General features: G+C 36.6%; 4 protein-coding genes across 7 annotated transcripts; 1 reads left to right on the forward strand and 3 right to left on the reverse strand.

The window, feature by feature from the left end:
• Positions 1 to 273: 273 nt before the first annotated feature.
• LOC110814459 (protein RER1A-like) lies at positions 274 to 3,022 on the reverse strand. Its single transcript, XM_022041939.2, has 4 exons — positions 2,516 to 3,022; positions 988 to 1,168; positions 817 to 882; positions 274 to 717 (listed from the first exon to the last, which is right to left on the reverse strand). Exons 1-3 carry the CDS (start codon positions 2,890 to 2,892, stop codon positions 826 to 828), a joined length of 615 nt encoding a protein of 204 aa, XP_021897631.1. The 5' UTR covers positions 2,893 to 3,022; the 3' UTR covers positions 274 to 717; positions 817 to 825.
• A 462-nt stretch (positions 3,023 to 3,484) lies between these two features.
• Positions 3,485 to 12,564, forward strand: PEN3 (PTEN 3). 3 transcript variants are annotated; one of them, XM_088217096.1, is made up of 14 exons: positions 3,485 to 3,798; positions 4,302 to 4,932; positions 5,403 to 5,504; positions 5,592 to 5,648; positions 5,925 to 5,990; positions 9,436 to 9,612; positions 9,723 to 9,809; positions 9,898 to 9,962; positions 10,043 to 10,119; positions 10,744 to 10,790; positions 10,871 to 11,001; positions 11,225 to 11,294; positions 11,470 to 12,069; positions 12,212 to 12,564. In XM_088217096.1, exons 2-13 carry the CDS (start codon positions 4,357 to 4,359, stop codon positions 11,986 to 11,988), a joined length of 1,974 nt encoding a protein of 657 aa, XP_088073222.1. In that variant the 5' UTR covers positions 3,485 to 3,798; positions 4,302 to 4,356; the 3' UTR covers positions 11,989 to 12,069; positions 12,212 to 12,564. The 3 variants fall into 3 exon arrangements, with proteins under 3 accessions (XP_088073222.1, XP_021897470.1, XP_088073223.1); XM_022041778.2 differs by having other exon boundaries at positions 3,485 to 3,727; XM_088217097.1 differs by lacking the exons at positions 3,485 to 3,798; positions 4,302 to 4,932; positions 5,403 to 5,504; positions 5,592 to 5,648; positions 5,925 to 5,990 and adding an exon at positions 6,014 to 6,036.
• Positions 12,565 to 12,647: 83 nt separating this feature from the next.
• SDN3 (small RNA degrading nuclease 3) lies at positions 12,648 to 18,249 on the reverse strand. 2 transcript variants are annotated; one of them, XM_022041779.2, is made up of 12 exons: positions 18,086 to 18,248; positions 17,615 to 17,797; positions 17,425 to 17,514; positions 16,618 to 16,686; positions 15,466 to 15,606; positions 15,051 to 15,167; positions 14,900 to 14,969; positions 14,707 to 14,807; positions 14,202 to 14,333; positions 14,013 to 14,120; positions 13,739 to 13,843; positions 12,648 to 13,518 (listed from the first exon to the last, which is right to left on the reverse strand). In XM_022041779.2, exons 1-12 carry the CDS (start codon positions 18,134 to 18,136, stop codon positions 13,075 to 13,077), a joined length of 1,611 nt encoding a protein of 536 aa, XP_021897471.2. In that variant the 5' UTR covers positions 18,137 to 18,248; the 3' UTR covers positions 12,648 to 13,074. The 2 variants fall into 2 exon arrangements, with proteins under 2 accessions (XP_021897471.2, XP_088073224.1); XM_088217098.1 differs by lacking the exon at positions 16,618 to 16,686 and having other exon boundaries at positions 18,086 to 18,249.
• A 3,521-nt stretch (positions 18,250 to 21,770) lies between these two features.
• On the reverse strand, positions 21,771 to 23,834 carry SKIP2 (SKP1/ASK1-interacting protein 2). Its single transcript, XM_022041884.2, has one exon. The coding sequence runs from the start codon at positions 23,548 to 23,550 to the stop codon at positions 22,012 to 22,014; it is 1,539 nt and encodes a 512-aa protein (XP_021897576.2). The 5' UTR covers positions 23,551 to 23,834; the 3' UTR covers positions 21,771 to 22,011.
• Between the last annotated feature and the right edge of the window lie 1,801 nt (positions 23,835 to 25,635).

Below are 25,635 nucleotides of genomic sequence, written 5' to 3' on the forward strand. Positions count from 1 at the left end.
AAGCCTTATCAACTAAAAACTTAAAACTTCAAAGAGAAAAAAGGGTCTTAGGCTACTCGTATTCAAGACATAAAGAGGAGTACCAAAGCACTATATACCTCAGTAGTGTCGGAGTCATCTCGTGATCCAAAACAATCAAATGAAGTTAAATAGTTAAAATTTGATTCCAAAAATCTAACATTGATAAGTGGTGAAGAAATGAAGCCTAGAAAACATCATAATTCAATCATCCCCAACATCATGAACAAAATTTATGGGTCAAACAAGCTGAGGTACTTCAAAAGAGCCTTTTGACCATTTCCATTGAAAGTAAGGTAAACAACAAGCTTTCCTTTCTAAAAGAAATAGAAAATGAGAAATTCCCCACCTGCAATAACTACCATTGCGGTATTTATTCTCTAGTAAAACCATCCCCAACGGCCAAAAAGTGGGACTGTAACATAAATCCTACTTGTTGCTTAATTTGCATTCCCTTCTAAAAAGAACTAATCACTTAATTGATGTCCAAGTAATAGGAAATGTAGCATGCCCCTTTTATACACAAGGATTTTTTTAAAATTTGAATGGCAGTCATTTTGATTCCCTAAGTTGAATCTTTCACTAAAACATACCAAGGCTGAACCAGTAAACCTCTGGTAGGAAACAGCAGATTGATCCAATGTGCTTATATTTTACTCCTTCTGAAAACTTTCCCATCTTCTGCATCCCAGGTGGAGGCTGCAAATAGAAACCACATGGCAAAGAGATCAAAGGGAATAAATAAAATAAAAAGACCTTTTGCGAATGGGTTGACTGGAAAAGTATGATTCGCAATACCTGAGAATCTCAATCCCTAGGAAGGTTTGGGCTGTCAGATGGAGGTACTTTCTTTCCAACATATCGCTATTGAAAAGAATGAAAAATAAGTTCAATCAAATACAAAATAAATAGACAATGAGCATATCAAAATACAAACTACACATCGGAAAATAGACGGGCTTATGATACCTGTTTCCCAAATGAGAATGGGACATATTTATATTTGATCATGTGCTGAATTTGTCTCCTCATTGTGAGAATAAATAGCATGAACCAGTAGAAAAGGAGTATTGGCCAAAAGACAGGTACATCAAAGGCACTGAAGAACGTCATCACAAAGGCAATGCAGAATGCTCTGGTAATAGCATACCTAACACAAAAAAACACAAGAATCTCAATACATTTTCTTTTGAAGTAAATATATGATATATCATTAATTAAAAGTACCAAAAGGATATCAACCAATATAAAAAGTTACTTACATGTCAATCAAGATATCGATAAGGTCCCTGAAATCCTCTATAAAATATAGAGGATAACCATAACCAAAAAACTTAAAAGTCTGGAACCTCTTATCTCTAACCTTATCTAGATCCTCTTCCACCCACTCAAAAGCCCTTCTGTTTCTTTTTTTTTTACACTATGCAAAATATAGCAGAGGAAAAGAATCTCAATACATTTTTAAGCACCCAATGAACTGCACAAAAAATTTATTCTTTTCAGGGTTCAGAAATGGAAAAAAAATAATAATCACACCAAAGAAATGCCTTTCTGTGATTGAAGCATTATTGCCCCTTTTTTTAAAATAAAAATTGAAGCATTATTGCCCTCAATGATTATCCAAATCCAAATCCTAAATTTTGCTTTTGACAGCACATTGTGATGGCTTGCTAGCTACAATACAGCACTGTTGTTGAAATGAGTGCCTTCAACAAATAGTATATATGATAAAATACGAGTTCTTTTTGTGCTCCGCAAACGTGACTGAAGCTTCCGACAGGCTTTCTCCTCAAGCCTCACTACCTTATTGTGAATTTGGGATTCAAGTCAGGACTGACATCGGAATCGTCCCTTCTATTAAACCAGGTAAAATAATTGGAATTTCTAGACAGACATGTTAGTATTAAAGTTCCTTTCGTGGTTCCAAGATTTTGAAGGTTTGTTAACTGCCAACTTAAAATATACCAGGCTCAAATTTCAGATCAACCTATCACAAATTGCAGCATCAAACAATAAAAAATATAAGGAATTCTAGCATTTGCCCTCTTTGATTACCGGCATCCTGAAACAATGGATTTTATCCTCAAACAACCAACCAGAAGTTAAGAGCTTTCCACTCAATTTGAAATTCTCTAACGCCAATACTTAACCCAGAAATAGGAACAATCCTGCTACAGTTTCTCCATAAACATTTTAAAAAGTCAAACTTCAAGAAAATCATGGTTCGCAGAATCACTCCAACTATATGATCTAAATCCCTATATGCGCGAAAACAATTATACAAGCCTAAGATATTGTAATCGAGATACTTGATTTAGATCTCCTATAATTCCTGATTTTGAGACAGTTGCGGAAAAAGAAAACTAACATGAACCTCGATCGACAAATTAATCCCCAATCTAACAAGCATTTAGATACACATACACCGCAGAGAAGAGGAAGAAAGCATAAATTCCTTTGATTGGTAAAAGTGATAAGGTCACTGCAATGGACGAACCAGAACTTGAACTCAGGGAGACGGCGTACGAAGGGGCGGAACTCGTCGGATCCGCGGGTAGGGAGAGTGGGCCCATCTAGCGTCTCGGGATCGACCTGAGGAGATAGAAAGCCCATAAGCAAGTTGAGCATGTAGATGCCGAGGCCATAGGTGATGATGTAGAATCCCTGCACCAGATACACGCGCAGAGCGTAGATGAAAATGACGGCCAGGCAGCCGATCCAACGGTAGAGAATGTGCGGGACCGACTTGTCCAGGAGATGCTGGTACCGCCGCGAAATAGCAAAGGTCCACCGGGAAATGGCTGCAGCGGGGGATGAAGCCGAGGAGGAGAGATCGTCTCCGGCAAGGACACCCCCTGCCGCTCCGGTATCCATTCGGCCACACAAAATTTCCCTTTCTCGCCGCGTTCGTCTCTCCCCTCTTTCTCGGTATCGATCACTTTGTTTCTTTTCTCTGCAAAATTTCCCTTGTGATGGTATCTGCAAAACTAGAGCGCCCTGATTTGATTTTTAGTAAATGCTCGGTAATTGAGTACTGCAAAACGTCATCGACCGGTTTTATTAAACCCGGTTCGTATTACCCATTTGGTCCGGTCTAAAATTATTCATCTTTATAATAATAAAAATTTAAAAATAGTATTTATTTTAATGAGGCCCCCTCATTAAAAAAAATTAGGCCCGGTCCACCAGTCTCATCAATCTAAATTGTGAACCAGATATTTAGTGATTTAAAAAAATATCAAATTGACAAAATAAAATTAAAATTAGTCCAAGCAAGTTGATTAAATTAAAATTATTTTTTTAAATAATTAAAATTTTTATTTTTTAAAATAAAAAACTTTAAACATTTAACATGTTACTTATATAATTTTCATTTTTATATTAATTATTATTTTTTAAAAAAAGATCGTGTGTGCTGATCAGGCCCAGACCAGCCCACTAATAATCTTGTGATTGTAATTACGTTTTTGACCGACGATGAGAGCGGGTGTCTCCATCTTACATCCGAAGCGCCAGTTAAAAGTTCGTTCGCCGCAGCACCGGCCATTAACACCGCCTCGCATACCTTAATTTGAAATGCTGCTAACGAGCTAATCCATATTCGAAACCTGTAACTATCTTCTAAACCAAACAAATCACAGCTTGATCTCATTCTACATCTCTATATTTACTGCGAAACTCGGAGACCAAGCTCGCGATCTAAATCCTGGTTAGTATACGGTTTCGTGAATTAGCTTGCTTTTCCTTTACGGCATTATTCAGCGGCATTGACAGATCCTGGTGCGTTAATGAAAATATCCGGTTTGCGATTCAAATGTCTTCTTTATGCCTTTTGTTTTTACGCGTAGTTTTGGTTATTTACGTGTTTTGGATTTAAAGCAGGTTATACTACGGTGTCACTAATGTAAGCGTGTATAACCTGCATTTCTTGTATTTTTTTTTTAAACTTGACCTCTGGTTCTTGCATGGAGTAGTCTGTAACTTCACGGCGCCTGTCACAACTTCCGTTGGTATTGTGATAGTGTTTTTTGGTTAAGCGGAACGTTCATTGTGACTTGCGGTTGTTGATTGGAATATTGTGATTGGATTTTCCATTTTCAGTTTGTTGAGGAGATTTATTTTTTCTTTTTTAGTCTCGGAAAGTGTATGCATATGGCTAATAGATTGATTTCGTTTTCACCTCAAAGAACTCCGTGAAATTCATTACCACAGCAAAGCAGCAACTCAGCTAAACAGTCCCTTAGAATTCTAGTTTCTTAATTGCTTTGATGATTAATTTACAGGCTTTACAGTCAGAGGCGTAACCTTATAGTAGCGTTTAAACTTATATTTAGCGGAATGGACTCAGAATCTGCTGACTCATCATATCGGCCTCCTACTAAAGCTTCTGATAGTGAAAATCCAGCTGCTGTTGCTTCTCTTCAACCTATTGATAAAGCTGCTGAAGTTGAACCCACCGGTAGAGGTACTCATGCTGAACCTCCTCCTAAAGCTGCTACTGCGGAATCTCCTGCAACAATTTCGAATGTTGAAACTCTGGCTAAAGCTACTGATTCAATTGTCCCTCACGCACCAAGTGGTGGCGGTCATGATACTTCACATGGAGAATCACCACCGTCTATGTTTTCTGCTTCAGGCCTGTCTTCCTGGGCCAAAAATTTGAAGTTCCCCCAACAGGATTCACCATCTGCAAGTTCTGGAATGTCACCACTTGAACGTTTCACTAGTGGGCTTGGACTGCATCTGCCAACAAAGATTCCTGGGGCAGATGAGACCACAGAAGCCACAACAACAACCACACAAGGTGCTTTTGAATCCTTTACAAAGGGTTTGGTTGACTCATCTCGTAGTGCAGTGAAGGCAATGCAGGTCAAGGCGCGCCACATTGTCTCTCAAAATAAAAGAAGATACCAGGTAGAGTAGTCGTATAATTATTGCTAAGATAGTATTTCTGTTCTGTAATGCCACAATTCTCAGAAATGCTTTATATATTATTTATCATTTGAATTTCGTTGAACTGGCATTTCAGCAGTATACTTCCACTAGAGAACCAGCATTTTCTAAGTCATACTCTGCTCTCGTTTTTTCTTCCCATCTATGTTACATTTCAATTAAAGAGAATCCATGTGGCATGAACTAGTACAGTTATTTTTTATTACCAGCTGTTATTGCATAACACTGGTTTTAGTAGCATAACCTTATAAATGCTTCGTCACCAAAAGCACCAGAAGCTAAAAAGCCAAAAACTGTTAGTTTCATTTATGATGATAATACTTACCGCTGCTATAAATATCTATCAACCAACTTGATTTAAACATCTAAGAATATAATTGTAAATTATCACCGGTTACCATTAAGTATATAGTACCATGTGTCATTTGCAGGAGGGAGAATTTGACTTGGATATGACATATATTACTGAGAATATAATTGCTATGGGGTTTCCAGCTGGCGATTTGAGTTCTGGGTTATTTGGATTTTTCGAGGTCAGAATACCTGTTTGCAGTTTAAGTTTCATTGTCAAAATTCTTTTCCCCTTCAAACAATGTTATTGATGAACAAGTGCGATCCAGGGTCTTTATCGCAATCACATGGAAGAAGTGATAAAGTTTTTTGAAACACACCACAAGGTAATACTTATGTAAAGTACAAAGGAATAAATTTTTATTGCGAATGATTTCTAGGCATGGTGCTTCTTTTTGCCACTTCCTGGTATTGGCCTGTTCTAGTCTTTTAGTTATTTGTACTCTTTAAGTTTTCAGTTTTTGGTTATACCTCTTGAGTTTGCCAATTAAGCAGTCTTATCTGACATCTGTAATTGTCATCTGAGGCAATCTAGTTCAAATTTTGGCAAGCTGACCTATTATCCTCTTTATTTACTGGCCTTTTAAATCAATAACATTCAGGGGAAATACAAAGTATACAATCTTTGCTCGGAGAGGCTCTATGATGCATCAAGATTTGAGGGAAAGGTGCTGCTTTCAGTTCTTGACTCTTAGAATTTCTGATTATACATTTGTATGTCCTCTATTTCTATAAAAGTAGCATTTTCCATTTATACACACACACACACGTGTAGTCATATTAGCTGTAGTTATGTACTTCTGTAAAATTATTGAGAATAATTGAGTGTATATTTTATTGAATACCAATATACGAGTTTTCTATAATAGAAAGAAAACAAATAATTGATATGGCATATTTTAGCCAAATGTCCTTTATTTTAATTATCTTTTAATTATATTTAACACATTCTTCAACACTCTCCCTCAAGTTTTAGATATTGTTCATCCTCAGCTTGCCAATAATAGTACGAAATGTTGGATTACTCAAGTCTTTGTTCAACACGTATGCAAGTTGTGAGCTAATAGGTATATATGGAGTAAATGTTAAACTACTATTTAACTTCTCTTTGATGAAATATTTGTCAATCTCAATATGTTTGCTCCTATATTGTTGTACCGGATTATATGTGATGCTTATGGTTGATTTCTCGTCACAGTATACGCGTATAGGGTCATCCCCTCGATTCTTATGTTTTCTAAAATTCTTTTCAGCCATAGCAACTCACTCTGAAGAAGTCGCTGAAAGTGTACCAAAGGAAGAAGGGAAAAATGGAAATAATTGTAGGGGAAAGAGGGTTGCTGGTATTTCAACAACAGAATGTAGTTCTTATTTCCATTTTGTGTTTTCTTTCTGTTGTAACAAAGGACACGTCTTCTGTCCCTCTCTGGAGCTATATAAACAGCTTCTCCAAGAGTAAGATATACAAAAAATATTCAAATTTACATTCCTATTCAAATTTCCCTCTTCCTTTCAACTCTTCTCTCTCTCCCTTTTTTTCTTTCCTTTTAAGCCATTGAGTCACAAATTGTGAGTAAGGTTCCTAACACTCACATGTCCCTTAAGCCATTTGCTTGGAATTCTAACTCAGCACTTGATCTTGTAACTACATTCTATTTTTTACATCTCCAAATAACTAAGTTGCCTTGAAAAATAACACAGTAATCTATGGTAGATCTTCTGCCCCAATCAACATAGGTAGTTAGGGATAACAAGATTCATATTGTATTTATATTAGCAACTGGTGCAAATATCTCTTGATAGTTTATTCCTTCAATTTGAGTATAGCTTTTTGTCACCAATATTGTTTTATGCTTCTTGATTATTCCATCTGTCTTATATTGTATTGTGAACACCCATTTACACCCTATAGGTTTCTTTCCTTTGGGCATGTTCACCACCTTCCATGTCCGGTTATTCTCTATTGCCTGTATTCCAACATCATCGCATTTTTTCACTTTTCACAGGATAAAACCTTAGACAATGTATTAAGAATAGATATTGCATTTAGACTCATAAGAAATTTTTGTGAGATAAAGAGCATCTTCAGATGATACAAAGTTTGAAACTGGGAGCAGTGTGTTTTTTAGTATATTCCCTAATCTCCTTTCTGATAGCAGTAGGTAAATCTATATCAGAAAGCAAAAAGTTTTCAGGAGTTACCTCGTTTTCAGGACTCGGTTTAGATTCTTGAATTTGCTTTGGTTCAGGATCCCAATTTTCCTCCTTGAGTACGATTGAGTGAATCGTGGGTCCTATATGGCTGCTACGCTAGACTTATTATCTGGATTTTAGTTGTATCTGGGATTTGCTTTATAAGTTTTGGTGCAACTAAGACTGAGAGAGTATATTATTTGGTGATGAGGAAGGTAGTGGTATATCAAGAATGAAGAAATCCTTTAGTTAAAGCAAACTTTCGTTAAAGAAGATAACTTTAGTTAAAGAAGGATCCAGTTTCAACATATATGACATCTGAGAATACATAAATTTTATCCCCTTTGAGTGGATGAGTTTGCACAAACACATTTTCCCCTTTGATAGTAACGTGGTGAACATAAATAACACACCTAAAGACTTTAAGGATCAGGTGATCAGTGAATCTTATCTCAGGGGAAAAGGTAGAGAGAACTTCTGTGGAGCTTCAGGACTCCAATACCCTAAATGCTAACCTGTTAATAAGATATGTAACAATTGAAACTGCTTCCCCCCAATATTGTTTAGGTACCTGGTGTTGAAACAAGAAGGCAAGGGTAGTATCAAGTGAGTGACTATTTTTCCTTTCTACCAGTCCAATTTGTTGTGGAGTGTGAACATAGGAAAACTTATGAATAATCCCCCCACTATCAAAAAAAAGGACAGCAGTGTTTGATTGAAATAATTTTTAGTGTTGCAAGTCTAGAAGCATTTAATTTTTACCTCTAACTGTTTTAATATTTTATGAAATTGAGAAATAAAAAGACTCACTTCAGATTTGTATTTTAGTAGGAAGACCCAGGTTATCGGTGTACAGTTATGTATGGATAAAATAAACCATTTAACCTCAAAATGTCAGAAATGTTTGACAGACCCTAAATATTACTATGGATTAAAGTAAAAAGAAACATACTTTTTTTTATCACATGGAGAAAAATTTTACGTGTTTGTATTTGCCAATTCACATATATCACAACATAAAATTTTCATTATTGGAATACTTAAACAAGGAGAAAAATATAACCTTAAGTGTAAAAGAAAAGGGTGTCCTAATACCATATTGAGAATAATTGATTATGTATTTTATTGAATAGTAAGGCGCTATATATACAAATTTTCTATAATAGACAACAAAACAAATTATTAACTACATAGGGCATATTTTATCTAAACACCCTTTATCCTAATTCTCTCTTAATTACATGATATAATTCTTCAACAAATATCCATGCTTAAAGACTGCACTTCATGTCTACCCTTTAAACTACCAGACCTTAATTCTTTCTCTTTCCTTTCTAATGGCCCATCAGACCGTCATTATGCTAAGTTGCACCTCGTGCTGATTATGTTGGCCTGCAACTATTTGCACACAATTCCTATGTGACCTGATAGTTGAATGTTATACTCATTTTATTTTACATGCCAAAATGAGGAATCTTGTTTTCTAAAGATTAGGAAAGATGAAGGTTTTAGTAATAAGACTTTTCTGACACTTGTACCCAAGGAGACATGAGGAATCTTGTTTTCTTAATCTTATTTTACACGTCATCATCATTTCATGAAGCAAGTGGTCAAGGGTTTCCTGTAAAGAGGATAAGAAACTTCTAATATCATTTTTGGGCTTCTTAGATCCTTTTGGTTCTAAGTGCTTAGCTGACATGTTGATTCAGTTATGGACAGGGGGCAAATCAAAGCATGATGTTTGTTTTATGGAACAGATGATCATGCACTCCTCTTCAACATTAAAATTAGTCCTGTATATATTGTTCTTATTACGTTTCTGAGATCATTATCTATCCAAGGATCTGTCTAGCATTGCTATTTGAATTTGACCGATATTAGTTTCCATTTTAAAAGGTAGTTTGATTAATTGTTTTTCAGGTTGCCTGTTTTCCATTTGATGACCATAATTGTCCTCCTATTCAGTTAATACCATCATTTTGTCAAAGTTCATACTCCTGGTTGAAAGAGGATATTCAGAATGTGGTAGTTGTTCATTGTAAGGCTGGTATGGCGAGAACAGGATTAATGATTTGTAGTCTTCTTTTATTCCTCAAGGTGAATCAAAAATAGAATTCATTATGATATTCTGGTTGCACTTGTTTCTTTTTCTAGTCAGTAATTGTCTTACGAGCGTATTATAACTTTCTTTGCTGTCCGTGTTTCAGTTTTTCCCAACAGCTGAGGAAGCCATGGATTACTATAACCAGAAAAGATGTGTTGATGGCAAAGCTCTAGTTCTCCCTAGTCAAATTGTCTGTCATTACTTTATAAACAGCTCTCATCTGCAACTGTTTCTATCATTTTCACATCCTTCTGATTCCTATTTTTCCTTTCCTTCAGAGGTATGTCAAGTATTTTGAGCGTATTTTAACATACTTCAACGGACAAATTCCACCTGGACGCAGGTACTTTAATCTTCTGATCTCTCTACCAATGCATTACTTTGATTGTCGCTTGAAGAAATTAAAAAGTGATGATTGTTCAGGTGCATGCTTAGGGGATTTCGTCTTCACAAGTGTCCTTACTGGATTAGGCCCTCTATTACAATCTCCAATCATGGCGGTATGCTGCAATGGTTTTACCATCATATATGGATTTCCTTTTAGTTAGTGTACTTGTCATTTTGAGAGCACTTTTTCCTCGTATTTGTTTACATCCTCCGCGTATGTTTCCTCTAAAGGAAATGGAGTTGACCTAGCAACATAAAGTTAGGTTGGGGTCCTGGGAAATTTATATTATTATTTGGAGCATAAAGGAATCATGCTCTGCTATAATTCCTTGAGCCAAAATGTGTCAGAGGCTTAAGAGAGAAAAGATATATACTATTATTTGCTTTTCAAAAGCTGTGATCTTTATTCAATTAATACAAAGGTGAAGAATTGTGGAGACAAGTTACCTCCAAGGCATAATAGCATCTCCTTGGGTCTTCCCTTCAGTTCTTGGCAATTGCCAAAAAAAGAGAACTCTATACCGATGTTTAGGCCAAAGGACCTGATAATTCTTTGAAGAAGAAAGAGTTCTGTTGTTCTCTCTTTTTTAGGTGGTGCAAGATTTAATAGAAAGCCTCAATCTAATTGTCTTTTTATCTAGGAATCCATCCACTCTTGCACTTTGCTTGGTATCATCTTTTACTGTTTTACATGTGATATATAACTGTACCTAAACGAGCTGAACTTTTGTTCAAAGGAATTTTGTTCTCAACAAGAAAGCATCCAAAAACCAAGGATCTCATGGTAAATATTTTCTTCCTCGTATTTTTCTGCTGAGGGTTTTTATTAAGTTTTACTGCTAATACTCCCTTATAAATTTTTAGCCAGAAGATTTCTGGATAAAGGCTCAAAAGAAAGGGATTGTTGTCTTTGCTTTACCTGGGGAGCCTGGTCTGACAGAATTGATGGGGGACTTCAAAATCCATTTTCATGACCGTCAGGGAGACTTTTACTGGTATGTAAAATTCCTTTTTTGCTCTATTTCCCTTATCGTGTAATGTCATATCAATGCTTTTTCTTTTCTGAGGATCAAAGATGCAATTTTTATGCCATTCCTGAATTATCATCGATGTATTCCATTGCACCTTGGCTTCTTCTCGTGATATGGAATATTTCATTATTTGTGTTATAGGAATCCTATTCACATAAGTGAAAATAAGAATTTCTTTTTCCTACAGCTGGTTAAACACAACAATGACGGAAAACAGAAAAATGCTAAGTGCAACTGATCTTGATGGTTTTGATAAGGTAAATGACCGCCAATGTACATTAGTATGTACACATATACGTGTATATATATATATACTGGCACTAAGTGCAACCTATATCCTTAAGTGAATGTTATCTCATTTCCACACCCACCTGCTTTCTGCTTTCTATTTTTTTCAAGTCCATCTTATAGCTTCTTGGGTGTGGCTTGCAGCGGAAACTGCCTTCTCCAGGATTCCAGGTTGAAATTGTAATGGTGGACTACGATGGTACCCTACCAACAAAATCTAAAGCTGATTGTGCTAGCAGGGGTCCTGAAGGTGGCTCAGCTTATGTTCAGAGTGGAGTTGCTGCAAGTTCCGGTCAAAGCAAAGTTTCTGCAAATGAAGACAACGATGATGTATTCTCAGACAGCGATGAAGACGAGTCAAGGACATCCAAGAACACACAAGCTCAAGTTGCTTCTGGACATGTATCTGCTGGTCATGTTTCTAACATTGCATTGGAGAATATGGGGAGTTTAACACGTGGAGTTGATAATATGTCCCTGAGAAATGAGGAAGCAAAAGCAGATAATGCTACCAATAAGTCAAATGTTGCTGAGGCTGCTAAACCTTCCTCAGTTAGTGAAATGCCACATTTTGAATCAGTAGGAGCAAGCAATATCAAAGCCATTGCCGCTGATGCTTCAGTTTTCTCTTTCGGCGACGAAGATGATTATGAAAGTGATTGAAGCATTTGCCAATTGTACGAGAAAGATGCTATGGGAGTTGACTCCAATTACTATCAGATAAAAGAGAGCTCATGGAATCAGGTATTAGCTTTGAATTTGTTGCCTTAATTCATTTTAGCTTTTATTCATTACAATATATATTTTATCATTGCGCCGCGCCCTTGTTGAAATTGTCTCATCAGTTTCATTTTCTTTGCACTGTCGATAATGCCGCATAATGTAGGTGGATGCAAAGAAAACTCCACATCCACTAAAAACAGAGCATCAACTGACTGAAGGAGTTTGAATCAAACTAGGCTGCCAGCAATATTCATTAGGCAACTTTGTTCTTCATGGTTTCTCCTTTTAGCAAGTTTCCAGGTGCTAAAACCCGCCCGGCCTTGACCCACAAGAAATTGCTTGCTTGGGATCTACAGAATCAAGTTGAAGCGTTTCTAGGCCATCTCCTCCAATGTTATAAGCGCATCCAAGAGTTAAAACTTTGTCCAAGTCACTTTTTCATATTATTTCTTGTGATTTAATCCTATTTAAATTCAAAACATAATTTTTTATGACAATCCAATTACCATACCTTTACGTGCTTGAGTTTCTAAAGGTATACAAGTTCAAAATTCAATGAAAAATAGTAGGGAAAAAGAAACTACAAACAAGAGCTTACATAATAGAAGAATTAATTTTCATATTGATGTGTAAATTATTGAATTTAGTTTTTCTTTTATACAATGCAGATGAACAAACCAAAAGTGAAAAAAGAAAACCCTAATTTAATGTAAAGATTAATTGCAAAACACAACAATGTAGACAGGTTAGTGAAGAACATAACACCGCAAGGGGTATGCCCAAACACTTCTCACCCCGGTGTCCCTTATCTTTAACATCACCGTTTCGATCCATTAACAAAAAAACGTGACAAAAAAATTGGTGGTAAGAAATGAAAAGACTAAAGAAATCCTGGAATCCTTTTTTCTTCTTCCTTCCCAAATAACCATCTTCATCCTAAGACAATAATTTAAAGCTAAGCAAAGAGATTTGTTCTTACCATGAAGGGACGCCTTGGCAGCAAAAATTAACACGAGGGATCATATTTTACCTTGCCTTTTTCTTTAAGTCCTTCAGTTTCTCAACTTTCTTTTTGAGATCAGATATAATCTTATCCTGCATAGAGAGTTGAAAATCCTTCTCTCTCAGCTCCTTCTTCAGTCTTTCAATCTCTTTCAAGTGATCTTCGCATTGATTTATGCTTTCCTCTAATTTTTCTTCACTTTTATGATCAACCTTTTGTCTCTTCAATGCATTTGTGTTGTTATCCTCATCATTCTGGCTTGTGTTAGCCCTAGTCTTCCCTTCACTTTCTCTGTCTGTCTCTAGTCCTTCAGAATCATCAGAGTGCTCCTTGTCTCGTAAAGCTCTTTTCTTCCCTAGAACTTGGCCAATATCATTATCACGGACCATTTTACGAACGTAGAGGCAAGCATCTAGTCCAGAACTGAGTTTAAATGTCACTAGTTTCTGGGGAAGACCAGATGAATCCTAATAAGACAACAACAAGATCGAAATTAGAATCATCAAGATAGAAATTGGCCTCCCTACACTTCTGGAATGCAAATGAAACTAGATTGTAAAAGAATGTAATTATCAGAGAGGTTAAATCAACTCTAACACCATCAAGAAAATACATCCTCAAAATAAAAAACCCATTAGGAGTGGGAAAGACAGATTAAAAGTAGCACCAGAGAAAAAGAAAAGTTACCTTCTCAAGGATGCCTTTCAGATTTTCAAATACACAACACGCCTCCTGTGGATTTGGAAAGGTGACAAGAGCAGAATAATTTCCTCCTTGAGCTTTCTTAGATGGCTGTCATCAAATATTCAATTAGGCACATCAACAAAGCATTTTAAGAATTAATCACTTATTGCAACCCCATCTCATCATTAGTTACAAAGAAAAAGACCCAAGTTTTAAGAATTAACCTTCTCCCCCTCTCGCACCAAAGAGAAAAGGAGAAAGATGTTTGACTCTCTACCTTTACTTCGACTGTAAAATCCCCAGGAAGGATTCTGTGTAATTCTTCGCAAGGCACATTTTTTGGTATTCTATGGAGAAGGAGCTTTGCCATCTTAAGTGCTGCCACCTACAGTTCCCTTGAGATATAAATAAGCAAACACAAATACACTGGATGAAAATAGATGTGACCCATTCCACATTAACTTACATCTTCACTCGAGGGAATAATGGTATCTACTCCCTGCTTGACTGCAGCAAGAACAAGCTTCATTGCAGCAGTTGCATCTTGTACACAGTCATGGGGAGCACCCTTCTTTCGGAGCTCATAACCCAGAACAGACTGTCAAAACAGGATATGGAAAAGTTAGCTATATAAAATTGAACACCCCATAATCATTTGCCTTCAGTCACATGAATATAAATAAAGGGCCCCAAGATTAACCATATAGTATTGTCACATGAATATGCACTTTTTTTAGACAGTGCAGTTTTAGAAATTAGAATCCCTTGGCCCTAAACACCTGGGCTGGGATAGTGGTGAAACAAATATTTTCTTGCCAAAAAGTAGAGGAAGAAAAAGACAAAAGAACTCATATTTTAAAAAATATATAGACCTTGCACAAGAGTATTTTATAGTGAGAAGTTCATGGAGAACCTCATGTTCAAGAACTAAAAAATAAGTTCTGAAAAACACTAGCAATTCAGTAACTTGCCTTGCACAAATTATCCAGAGAAGGCCTTTTATACATAGGTGCACCCTCGTACTTAAATATAAAAGAAGTATCAATTACTCTTGGATGGTCTATCTTCAGTGCTGAAACCAACAAAAGGAACAAGTATTAGTACTGTTTAATTGCCACCTGAAAAAGCAAACTCAAATGATAAGTCAGAATCCCCCCCACTTACCTTGCAGGTCATTATTTAAACTGTGACCTACTAAAATAGTTCCATGTGAGAGTAGCTTATTTATAGATTTCTACAAAGGCACAGCATAGCATCAGATAATAACCCATAGAAGATTATTAAAAAAAATTCTGAAAAAACTAGCTAAAAATACCTGTATGTCAGCTAATGAACAAGTAACTTTTTCAATATCTTTGGCAGTAACCCCAGTGATCTCAGTTCTATAATCTGCAACTGCTTTTTTAGGGTTTACATACTCGTCAAGTTTGACCTGAAAGGTAAATCTCGAATGAAGTTGCTTTCTTTGAAGTAAAATATCCTATGATGCCAAAGACAAATATCCTATGATGGCAAAGTTGAAAATTAACTGTGTTTGTCATGAACCAAGCTCCATCTAAAATTAAAATTCGCTTAATTAGGCCCTCTGCTAGGTTTATGAACATCTAGACAATTCCGAAGGCCCATAGAAAGCTTGATCTTTTTTTTTTGAGGTACAACAGTTAGCCATATATCCTTTCCTCATTTTCAAATGGTGGATAAGCAAATGAAGTTTGAGATTTAATTTATACCTCCAATTTGCGATTCACCACACAAACCCTCACTATAGCTTCAGTGCCATCTTCACAAAGAACCATCTCACAATCAACAGCTATCATTTCACTTGATGTCATACCCTTGGACTTTTTACCAAGCTTTGTTACCACCCATTCCTGCTTCACCATTGGCACAAGGATCATATAATAGATTTTTTTAATAAAAAGAAATGTGATTGACATGCTTTCAATGCACATTATAGTGAATAAGAGATAACAAACCCAAGATTTATTGCAAAGAGGTCATCAATAATGGGCAAGAAAAGGAATGCATTCCAGAGAACTTTATTACTCATAATATCTGAAGAGCATGGAAGAGTATGTCTAGTAGTCACATAAATTCCACTGAGTCCACATTCTTAAAATTAGAGCAAAGCATTAAAAATGTATCAGAAACAAATTTAGCAACTGGTAATTCACATGGTGACTCCTACCACAAGTTATATGCTTTTACATCAAGAAATTGGAGAAAGAATACCCCAAACCATGAAGCTGATTCAACTTCTTCAGAACCAAAGCCTAGTCAAAATGAACTTAAACTAAGAGTACAGACTCAGCAATCAAAATAAAATATCAGCTTTAGTAACTATCTAACTGAATCAATTAGCATTTGCTTTGCCAGCAGAACTAGAAATGTAAGAAAAAACGACATTCAAACTGCACACACCCATCAAACAATGCAATCAAATAGCGACTAAACATCAATTAAGCTGATCCAATTCTGAATTGGTTGACATCATGAACTAGACTGAGAGAACATGCTTAAAATAATCTAATCGTGCATATGATAACAATAAAACAGTGTACCAAAAAGGGAAAGAATTTAAGGTCTCCCAAGGCTGTACAGGAAAACCCAAAACATGAATTCGGGGTTTTGAAAACTAAATATACACACAACAGTTTCTCTGGACAGCCAAAAATAAAGTCATGATTTCAAGAGTGAAACATAGAAAAATAACATTTCTCTACTTGGCCCCTAACTAGTTAGAGTAATTGTTCAAAGAAGCATATTTAGCCAGTTCATTCTCAGAAGAACCTAGGAAAAACCACACCATATGAATCAATACATACAAGTAACAACAAATAAATTCATAAAAATGAACAAATAGCAGATATTGCGAGACAAACCTCACTATGCGATGGGAAAGTATAGTCTAACGGGTACTGCGGGTGTTCAAAGGTTAAAAGGACCAGCCTCTGCACTGCCACCATGACAATCAACAAGAATTATGATGATGTTTTAAATGCAACAATTTTAAGCTTAATCTTATAGGTGATACTCTCAGATAGCTAATATCCTTGTAAATTGCCAAAATCTTGGCACCTTGCTATTTTTGGTAAAATAAACAAGTTGCATGTAGCAACTCTTACCTTATCCTTCTGCTAAAGAGGAAAGAAGTAACCATGGCAGTTTTCTTTTTAGTCCAGTCCCAAATACATGGTAAAACTTTTAAAGACAAAAGGGAGTTACATGTTATCACAAGATTGATATTATCATATAGATGTGCTTGCTAACAGATTAAGATTTCAGGTTTGATGCCATCATAATAAATAACCAAACAGAAGGAATAGAAAATAAGGTAAGAGTACATATGTGTTGCTATCTAGATCAGTCGCCTGCTTACCAACAGTTTGCTTTACAGGGGGAGAGACAAGAAGGAGAACAAAGGCAACCAGTAAGACAAATTCACAGGGGGAGACTAAACCATTTCAAAGTTGACATAAGGAAATAAAGCTTTAGCAGAACATAACCCTAGAAACCTGAAGTAGATCCCTGGTTGAACATAGTTAATCATTTAGGTGCTATTTACCATTATGAACAATCAAAAGAAAAAAAAAAAGATGTAACTTGCCAATAATATTAGCAGAATGCAAATGTGCAATTATTGATACCAAAAGATTTAAGTACAAATTACATAAACTAAAAAATATTACCTGCTCAGGGAACTCTTTGTCCGGAGATTCCTTTCTGAATTTTTCCACTATATCACGGTTTGAGTGACATTGCAATATTTTAGCGAAAAACTGAGATGAAGGGAAAAAGGAGTTACACTCTTTATCATTTGAAAGAGGATATACGAGAACGTCTGGCATATAACAAGCACCATTTTACATTATTCGTTACCTTCAAGTCTTGCTGCTCAGTAAAAGTTTTTAGAAAAGATGCCAACACATCGGTGGACCTCTTTGCTGGATCACTTAAGCTAGCCCCAAACTTTCTATCACGACTGTGTAAAAACTCCTTCCACCCCCCGCTCGAACCTTTCATTCCCCGCTTTTGGGACAATTTCACAAGATCAACCAAAACCTGGTGAAATTTCAGAATTCAAATAATACGAACAAAAACGTTTACTATCTCAATTTAGCTACACTTGAGAATGCATGTATACTGGTAATAATAAATTCGAACAGCATCTCATCAAGGAAGAAGAAGAAGAAGAAAACTGGGAGCTAAAGTCCCTACAGTAAGTCCAACTAGCAGCGCGACGAAGCTTCAGCGACTGAGTTTACAACTCGACTGACTAGATAGCAGAATCGCCATCCTCAAACATTAAAATATATATCTGACTCATATATGTTTGAGAGAGAAGCTTACCTTTTTCTCCGCAGTATCGAGTTTATGCTCCATGGCAGTGACTCCGGGCATGGAGGGAGACGTTGGAGAACGACTGAACACAAACCAGCTGCTTAAACAGGAGGTAGGGTTTTAGGGAGTTTACCTTCGGGTTTTTCTGCAACAAGACATATTTAATTGGGCTATTCTAGATATGTTCTAATATAGATGGACCATGGAGAAAAAGCTTCGCCATTTTGATTTAACTGGGCTTCGTGATTCGCTTTGTAACAATGGACTGGCCCATTTTCTGGTAATTGGGCTTTTAATTGGGCTTTCTGCTTCGATTTGTAACAATAGCCCGGCCCATTGTTTGATTAATTGGGCCATCTGCATACGAAGCTGGCCCATTTTGATTTAACTGGGCCTTGTAATAATGGACCGGCCCATCATCTGCTTGATTGGGCTATGTACATAAGAGGCTAGCCCAGTTTTGATTTAATTGGGCTTTCTGATTCCCTTTGCAACAATAGACCGGCCCATCATATGCTTAAATGGGCTATGAACATAACAAGCTAGCCCAATTTGATTTAATTGGGCTTTCTGATTCCCTTTGCAACAATAGCCCGGCCCATCATATGTTAATTGGGCTATGAACATAAGAAGCTAGCCCATTTTGATTTAATTGGGCTTTCTGATTCCCTTTGTCACAATAGCCCGGCCCATCATCTGCTTAAATGGGCTATGAACAGAAGAAGCTAGCCCAGTTTTGATTTAATTGGGCTATGAACATAAGAAGCTAGCCCAATTTGATTTAACTGGGCTTTGTAATTCCCTTTGTAACAATAGACCCGCCCATCATCCGCCTAATTGGGCTATCTACATCATAAGCTAGCCCATTTTGATTTAACTGGGCTTTGTAATTCCTTTCATAACAACAGCCCGGCCCATCGTCTGCTTAATTGGGCAATCTACATACGGACCTAGCCCATTTTTTATTTAACCGGGCTTTCTGATTCCCTTTGTAACAATAGCCCGGCCCATCATCTGCTTGATTGGGCTATCTACGTACGAACCTAGCCCGTTTTGATTTAACCGGGCTTTGTAATTCCCTTCTGGCCCATCAGGTGCTTAATTGGGCTATCTACATCATAAGCTAGCCCATTTTAGTTTAACTGGGCTTTGTAATTCCTTTCATAACAGTAGCCCGGCCCATCGTCTGCTTAATTGGGCTATCTGCATACGAACCTAGCCCGTTTTGATTTAACTGGGCTTTGTAATTCCCTTCTGGCCCATCAGGTGCTTAATTGGGCTATCCACATAAGAAGCTATCTCATTTTGGTTTAACTGGGCTTTGGTATTCCTTTTGCAACAAAAGCCTGGCCCATCAGCTACTTTATTGGGCCGTCTACCTAATAAGCTAGCCCATTTTAATTTAACTGGCCCAACCTCGGATCGTTCGTGAGGAGCATTATGAAACCGCGCAAAGAGTTAAGCAAACTTTACAACGTTATAAAGAACTTCAGGACATTATAGCTATTCTTGGGTCGGACGAATTATCCAAAGAGGATCGCTTAACCGTAGCAAGAGCGCGGAAATATTTTACTTGAGATTAAAAAAACAAAAAGAACCTCTCAGGGAGAACCCCACACTTATTCTTAATCAGTTCATTAAGAATATAATTTTATAATTACTGAAGAAGAAATATTGGACCGACTACCCATTAAGAATATAATTTAGATCAAAGACCAGACTATATATTAATTTCAGTTGATGATGATATTAGTATTTTTAATCTTATAAACTATGTTTTTTTTTTTTTGTTCTTTCGTATTTGGACTGGTAGTTGGATCAATTATATTGTAAAAATTCACTGTTAATCGGTCAATTCTTTTAATACATATATATATATATATGTACGTACGTACGTATGTATGTGAGTATGTATATACATGTACAAAAGAAAAGACTAAAGAAATTATCTTAGTCGTCGATCTCCATCTCTTCCACAGACAGAAAAGTCATCAGTTCCATCGAAGACATATCTTATTCAGTGCAGACAATTCCTAACCACCACCTTATAAAAAGACGATTACAGAGGAGGACTGATGCAATCAAAGCCTCTAGATGTTCTTTCCCAAGTCAAAACTACACTGCGAAAACAAACAGGACGATGATATAATATATTTTCTGATTCTGTATTACGTTTTTAATTATCATTTACAACAAACCCGAACATAGAAGACCTGGACAAGAACAGTAACACACTTGTTTTCCAGAAGTTGGTCATCATCATGGAAATGACTTCTGGTACAACAACCGAGTTGAGTAATAACAACTTCTGTGCAACTAAACCTAATATCCTGCCACTAAACTCATGCATCAATATTGAGTATTAAGTCTATCCAGTGTCCTGACTGTCTAAATGCAATCAGTATGGATAATACTCTCAAAATTTAGTACCCTCGGTCAAATTGTGGAAACCTGCAGAACCCCATAAGAGATCTGTGCCCGTGTGTGTGTTTTGTACACGGAACATGTATGTATATATGCAGGGTATCATGTAGAGATAAGAGGGAAAAATGTGTGTCAAGATATGTTGTATGCGTGCATGTTTTCTCCATATATGTACTTCTTTTTTCTCTATCATTAATAACACGAAGAAAGAAGAGGAAAATCCTGATTAAGGTTTTCCTTAAACCGCTACTTCCCTGTAACCTTTCCTCTTTCATCTTTAGCAGATCTGTGTAGATCTCTACCATCCATCATACAATCTTTTTCTTCATCAAAAGTAATTCCCTCTCTGCTCTAAAGTCTTGAATCCTGCAACATTCATGACGATGTAACTAAAAAGAAAAATATATCAAGCACGAGCTAACAATGAATCTCCTTCCAACTTCCAACTGCCAATCCATTCAAAAAAAAGAAAAGTCATCTATATAAGCCTAATATTGTTGCAAGGGGAAAATGGATTGTCCCGTCAACAATGAAAGCTGAAAACGGAATCCACTCGATCATCCTCATGGAAATCAATCTCTCCACAAATGAAAAGCAATTCTACAACCGATGGCAATTGTTTCCTAAAAAAAACAACTATCAAAGACAAATCTTCACTTTTGACCATCTAATCTTTCATCGTGCAGATAAAGCCAAACAACAGAAAAAATTCAATATATCATGTACTTACAGAACTCTCAAACAGCAATGTCATACAAAATACAGAACTTAGGTCACCGTAAATACTTTTTAAATAGAAACTGTATAGAATGCATAAACTAATTTTATTCAACAACAACAGTATATGTCATTACAAATCGTCCCATCATGCTGGACGTAAACATGCAGACACAGATCTAAGAGGGAAGCACAGATGAACCCACTTATCAACAAGAACAGAAATAACAACTGTATATAAGCCATTACATTCTACGTTATAGGGAGAGGCTATATAAGCCATTATAGATCCGGTCAATGTGTGTTAACCTCCCTTAATAGACAAAAAATAATAAACTGCACTTCAGCTAAGATAAAATGTTTACAGTGAACCTGCATGTTTGTAGCATATTTACCCAGTTTGACCATCCATAGACTACTGTCTAATGATCCACAACAGGCTGCAAACTAAGTTTTCAAAGCATCACAAATATGATTCAATTCCAAGATAATACTAAATTCAGAGAGAGGAGGAAAGTAAGATAGAGAGTTCTGGCAAGGGGGAAAAAAAAAGTTAAGCAAGATAAGTCATATGTATTTCAGTATGGATGCCCCTTACGTCCTCCATTCAGAAGTCAAACTTCATTAAAATTAAAAAATAAAAAATGGAGATGTAAAGCAGGCATGAATCAATAGTGGTTCATCCCATTAAAATACAAGACGACAAGAACTACGAGATGAAAGCCAGAAATTTTTAACCAATTCACGAGAAACATCACTTATAGGTTGACATTGTAACCATCATCAATGTTGGATCACCTTCTGAGAGTGCATGCCAATGAACTCCTACCAGCTAAAAACCCAAACTTCGTCCTAAACATTGCTACTCTGCCATTCCCACTTGTGGAAGCTTGGCTAATCACTGATGAAAGATACTCCATCCCGCCTTCCTGTACTCCCCCATCGCTACCACTAGCATCCCGGCCATCAAGCTCACCACCATCCATGTTGATAACCAAGGACCCCCTTCGATCCCTCAACCACTCTACAACTTCACCACTCACTGCCCTGCATTTTCTGACTTTAACTTTGACCAAATTGGGACAACCCCAAGCAAGAGCCTCAATCCCAATATCCGAAATAGGACATCCCTTGATACAAAGTTTCTTCAGTGCCACGGATTTCGCGGCAATACAGGCAAGCTCTGCGTCGCCTATCGTTCCACTCCCGCACAGCGCCAATCTTTCCAATTTCGAACAACCAGAAGCAATTGCCGCCAGGCTCAAATGCGTGGCATTGAGACCAATCAAAACGAGTTCCTGCAAATTAAGGCAGTGTTTGGCAACAGCCATCAAACCCTCGTCATTAATTGTATTAGTCCTCCATCCATCAATGTGAAGCTTCCTTAAAAGCTTACAACGCTCGGCCACCGAAATAAGCCCCGAGTTTGAGCATTCTGGGGTTTTCACGATATGCAAATTCTCAATATTTGGACATTTGGATATCGCGGAAAGTCCCTTATCGCTAACTTGAAGTCTTTCTAGGTGAATTTCGGTTAGCGAAGTGTTTCCATCTCCATTTCCAATCATATCAAGTACCTTATCCCAATAACCCAAACAGCGAATTATTTTCAAAGTTTTGAGTTTCTTCGATCCGATTACTAGTGGCTCAAAAGACTGACCATTAACAAGCTCCTTCAAGCAAATTGATTTTAAAGACGAAGTGGCAGCACCCGGACCGATTGGCTCTGCTCCATCACGGATTCCTCTGAGCCGATTTACAGACAACTCCTCGAGAATCGTGCAGTGATCGAGCACAGCGTTCAAGGCTTTGGCGCCGAACATACACGAGACACAAGAGAGCTTCTTCAAAGTTTTGCAGTTCTGAGCAAAGGTTGCCATTCCGAGATCAGTGACTTCCCTGCAGCCACGAAGCTTGAGGCGCGTTAGGTTTTGGCAACGGATGGAAATCAGAATCAATGCGTCGTCGTTTAAGCTGATGGACTTTCGCTCGCATCGGAGAGAGAGTTTAGTGACAGAATCAAAGCGCGTAAAAAGAGAAGGCAGCGAGGCTAGAATCTCGCTCTTAGCGTCGAGCGACAGCCTTTGGCGGCTCTGGCCGTCAACTCGGAGCCACCGCTTGCAAACGATCGAGCATCTTTTCCGATCGCCGGAACCTAAGAACTGGAAAATGTAAGCCAAACACTCATCGGGAATACCGTCAGTGTAATCCCCCTCCTCAACGATTTTCTCCGCAAACTCCACCGACTCACCACCAGCAATTGCCGTATACCAAATCCCCAAAGCACCGCCCCCGTGACACGTATCTACAGCACTAGACGACGTCTGTCCCATCTTCTTTCGGCTACCTCCACGCGCCACCAAGGAAAAAAAAAAAAAAAGAAAGCACAAACGGAAGCTTTTGTAAAAGTAAAACCACTTACACCGTCCTTGCCATATGCTTCCCACTAGGGTTACAGCTTAAAGGTGCTTCTTCCTTGTTCCTGAACTGAAACAGAAGCGATTATAACTAGGTGAGGAGAAGGCGAGGGGAGTCCACATATGAAGTTTAGACCCCGTCAAATAGGGGATGCGTGTCCTCGTCGCTATCGGCACGGCCGACTACAGATCAGATCAGATACACCTGGCCGTCATGAACGCGGTTCTTAAATTGAAACAACATATGACCTTGCGTGTCGTTTGATGCCCGATAGAACTGATCCCAGCCGTCGAATTTGATGACCTGGAACCCCACACTTTAATATTTTTACCTTGGAAGGAGTTAAGAATACTTAATTCTGGTGTGAATACTAGTACGTCACCAATTACGGCGTTCAACTCCCAACTCCCAAACACGGAACAGTGATTAATCATTTCCTTTTGGGCCCACTGGCTTTGAGATTTGGTCCCTGAGTCATTACACGTTTATGGCCGGGCCGGGCCGGTCCGGGTCGGGCACCGCCCCGGTTTTTACAAAAGAAAGCTGGATCTCATAATTATTGTGGCCGAATTATAATTTTTGAGTAATTATTCCTAACGACGACAAGTAACTTCTCAAAATATCTTTTCATAATTTAATGTTTAAATTTATAAAAAAATATTTTAATTCTTTTATTATTTTATATAGAGTTTTGAAGTTTTAATTAAATATGTAATTTAAAAAAAAAAAATTAAACTCAGTAATGGTATGTAAAATTTTAAGTTCTACATTCTTCCATATTATTTTAAAATATATGTACGTAAAATTGACAAATTCAGATAACAGAATAATTGAATTTGGAATTTTACCAAACAAATTTGCAGTCTTACTTAATATTCAAATTTCAATCCCCAATAAAATGGTCAAATACGTTTTGACAGACATTTGTATGTAAATCCCGAACATAATATATTTTAATATTGTAATAAACAATAATTCAATATTTAATCTTTAATTTAAATTAGGTAAAATTTGTAATAATATAAAAATATATCGCGTATAAAATAATAATGATAATAATATAAATAAATAAATTATTTAAGTTGAAATCGAACCACACCAACTAATTTAGTCATTTGATTATTTAATTAGACGTGAAATTCGGGCCAAATTTAAATTATTTGACTTTAAAAAATTTAAAACAAAAATTACCAAAAAACCCCAAAAATTATATTTTTTTTAATTAATCTCTCGGAGAATAACCAATCTAATTAGAATCAAACCCAATTGATAACGATCTTCTATAATATCAACAGTTCAAAAACAGTATTTATTATTAATTACGTTCTGATCGCACGATCACGATTCATGTATTATATTTAAGATTTTGTCCGCTTAAAATACAAAAACACAGGACTACGGACTTATAGAACAGACTCGACTATAAGCATATTATATTAAATTCTTATAATTGAATCGTCAAATTTTTTATTATTATTATTTTTTTTTTGGTAATTAGCAAATTCATTAAATCTAGAAATTCGGGCAAGGCCCGGCCCGGAAATGGAGCTAATTAGCTTCTTATATTGGGCCACAGACTCGACTGAAGGGGAGTTATGGGAAATAGTACATATTTCCCCAACCAAAATACAAAAAATTACTGTGATTTGGTTAACCCGAACCGACCCGTAACCGTTGATTATTTAATATATATATATATTTGTATCGACGTGTATAAGTTCATATATTGTTAAGAAAATTAGTAAGTTTATAAGTAAAGTATATTATTTATATTTTAATTATTTTATAAGTACTTAACCATAATATATTTTCATTTAAAATATTTTTATACACCCAAAAAAAGCATGTTTTTTTTTTATATTATATTTATATGTATAATTTTCTATAGTTTCTCATAGTTCCAAAATTAAAGGCATTGAATAAGACGTATAAAAAGTCACCGCTGTAAAAGAAAGAGGGAGGTGCAGTAAATAATTAAGCCTCTTTCTGTTATTTTTCCT

Source organism: Carica papaya, chromosome 4 (assembly GCF_054855325.1).
Source record: "Carica papaya isolate Zhongbai chromosome 4, ASM5485532v1, whole genome shotgun sequence".
Lineage (NCBI taxonomy): Eukaryota > Viridiplantae > Streptophyta > Magnoliopsida > Brassicales > Caricaceae > Carica > Carica papaya.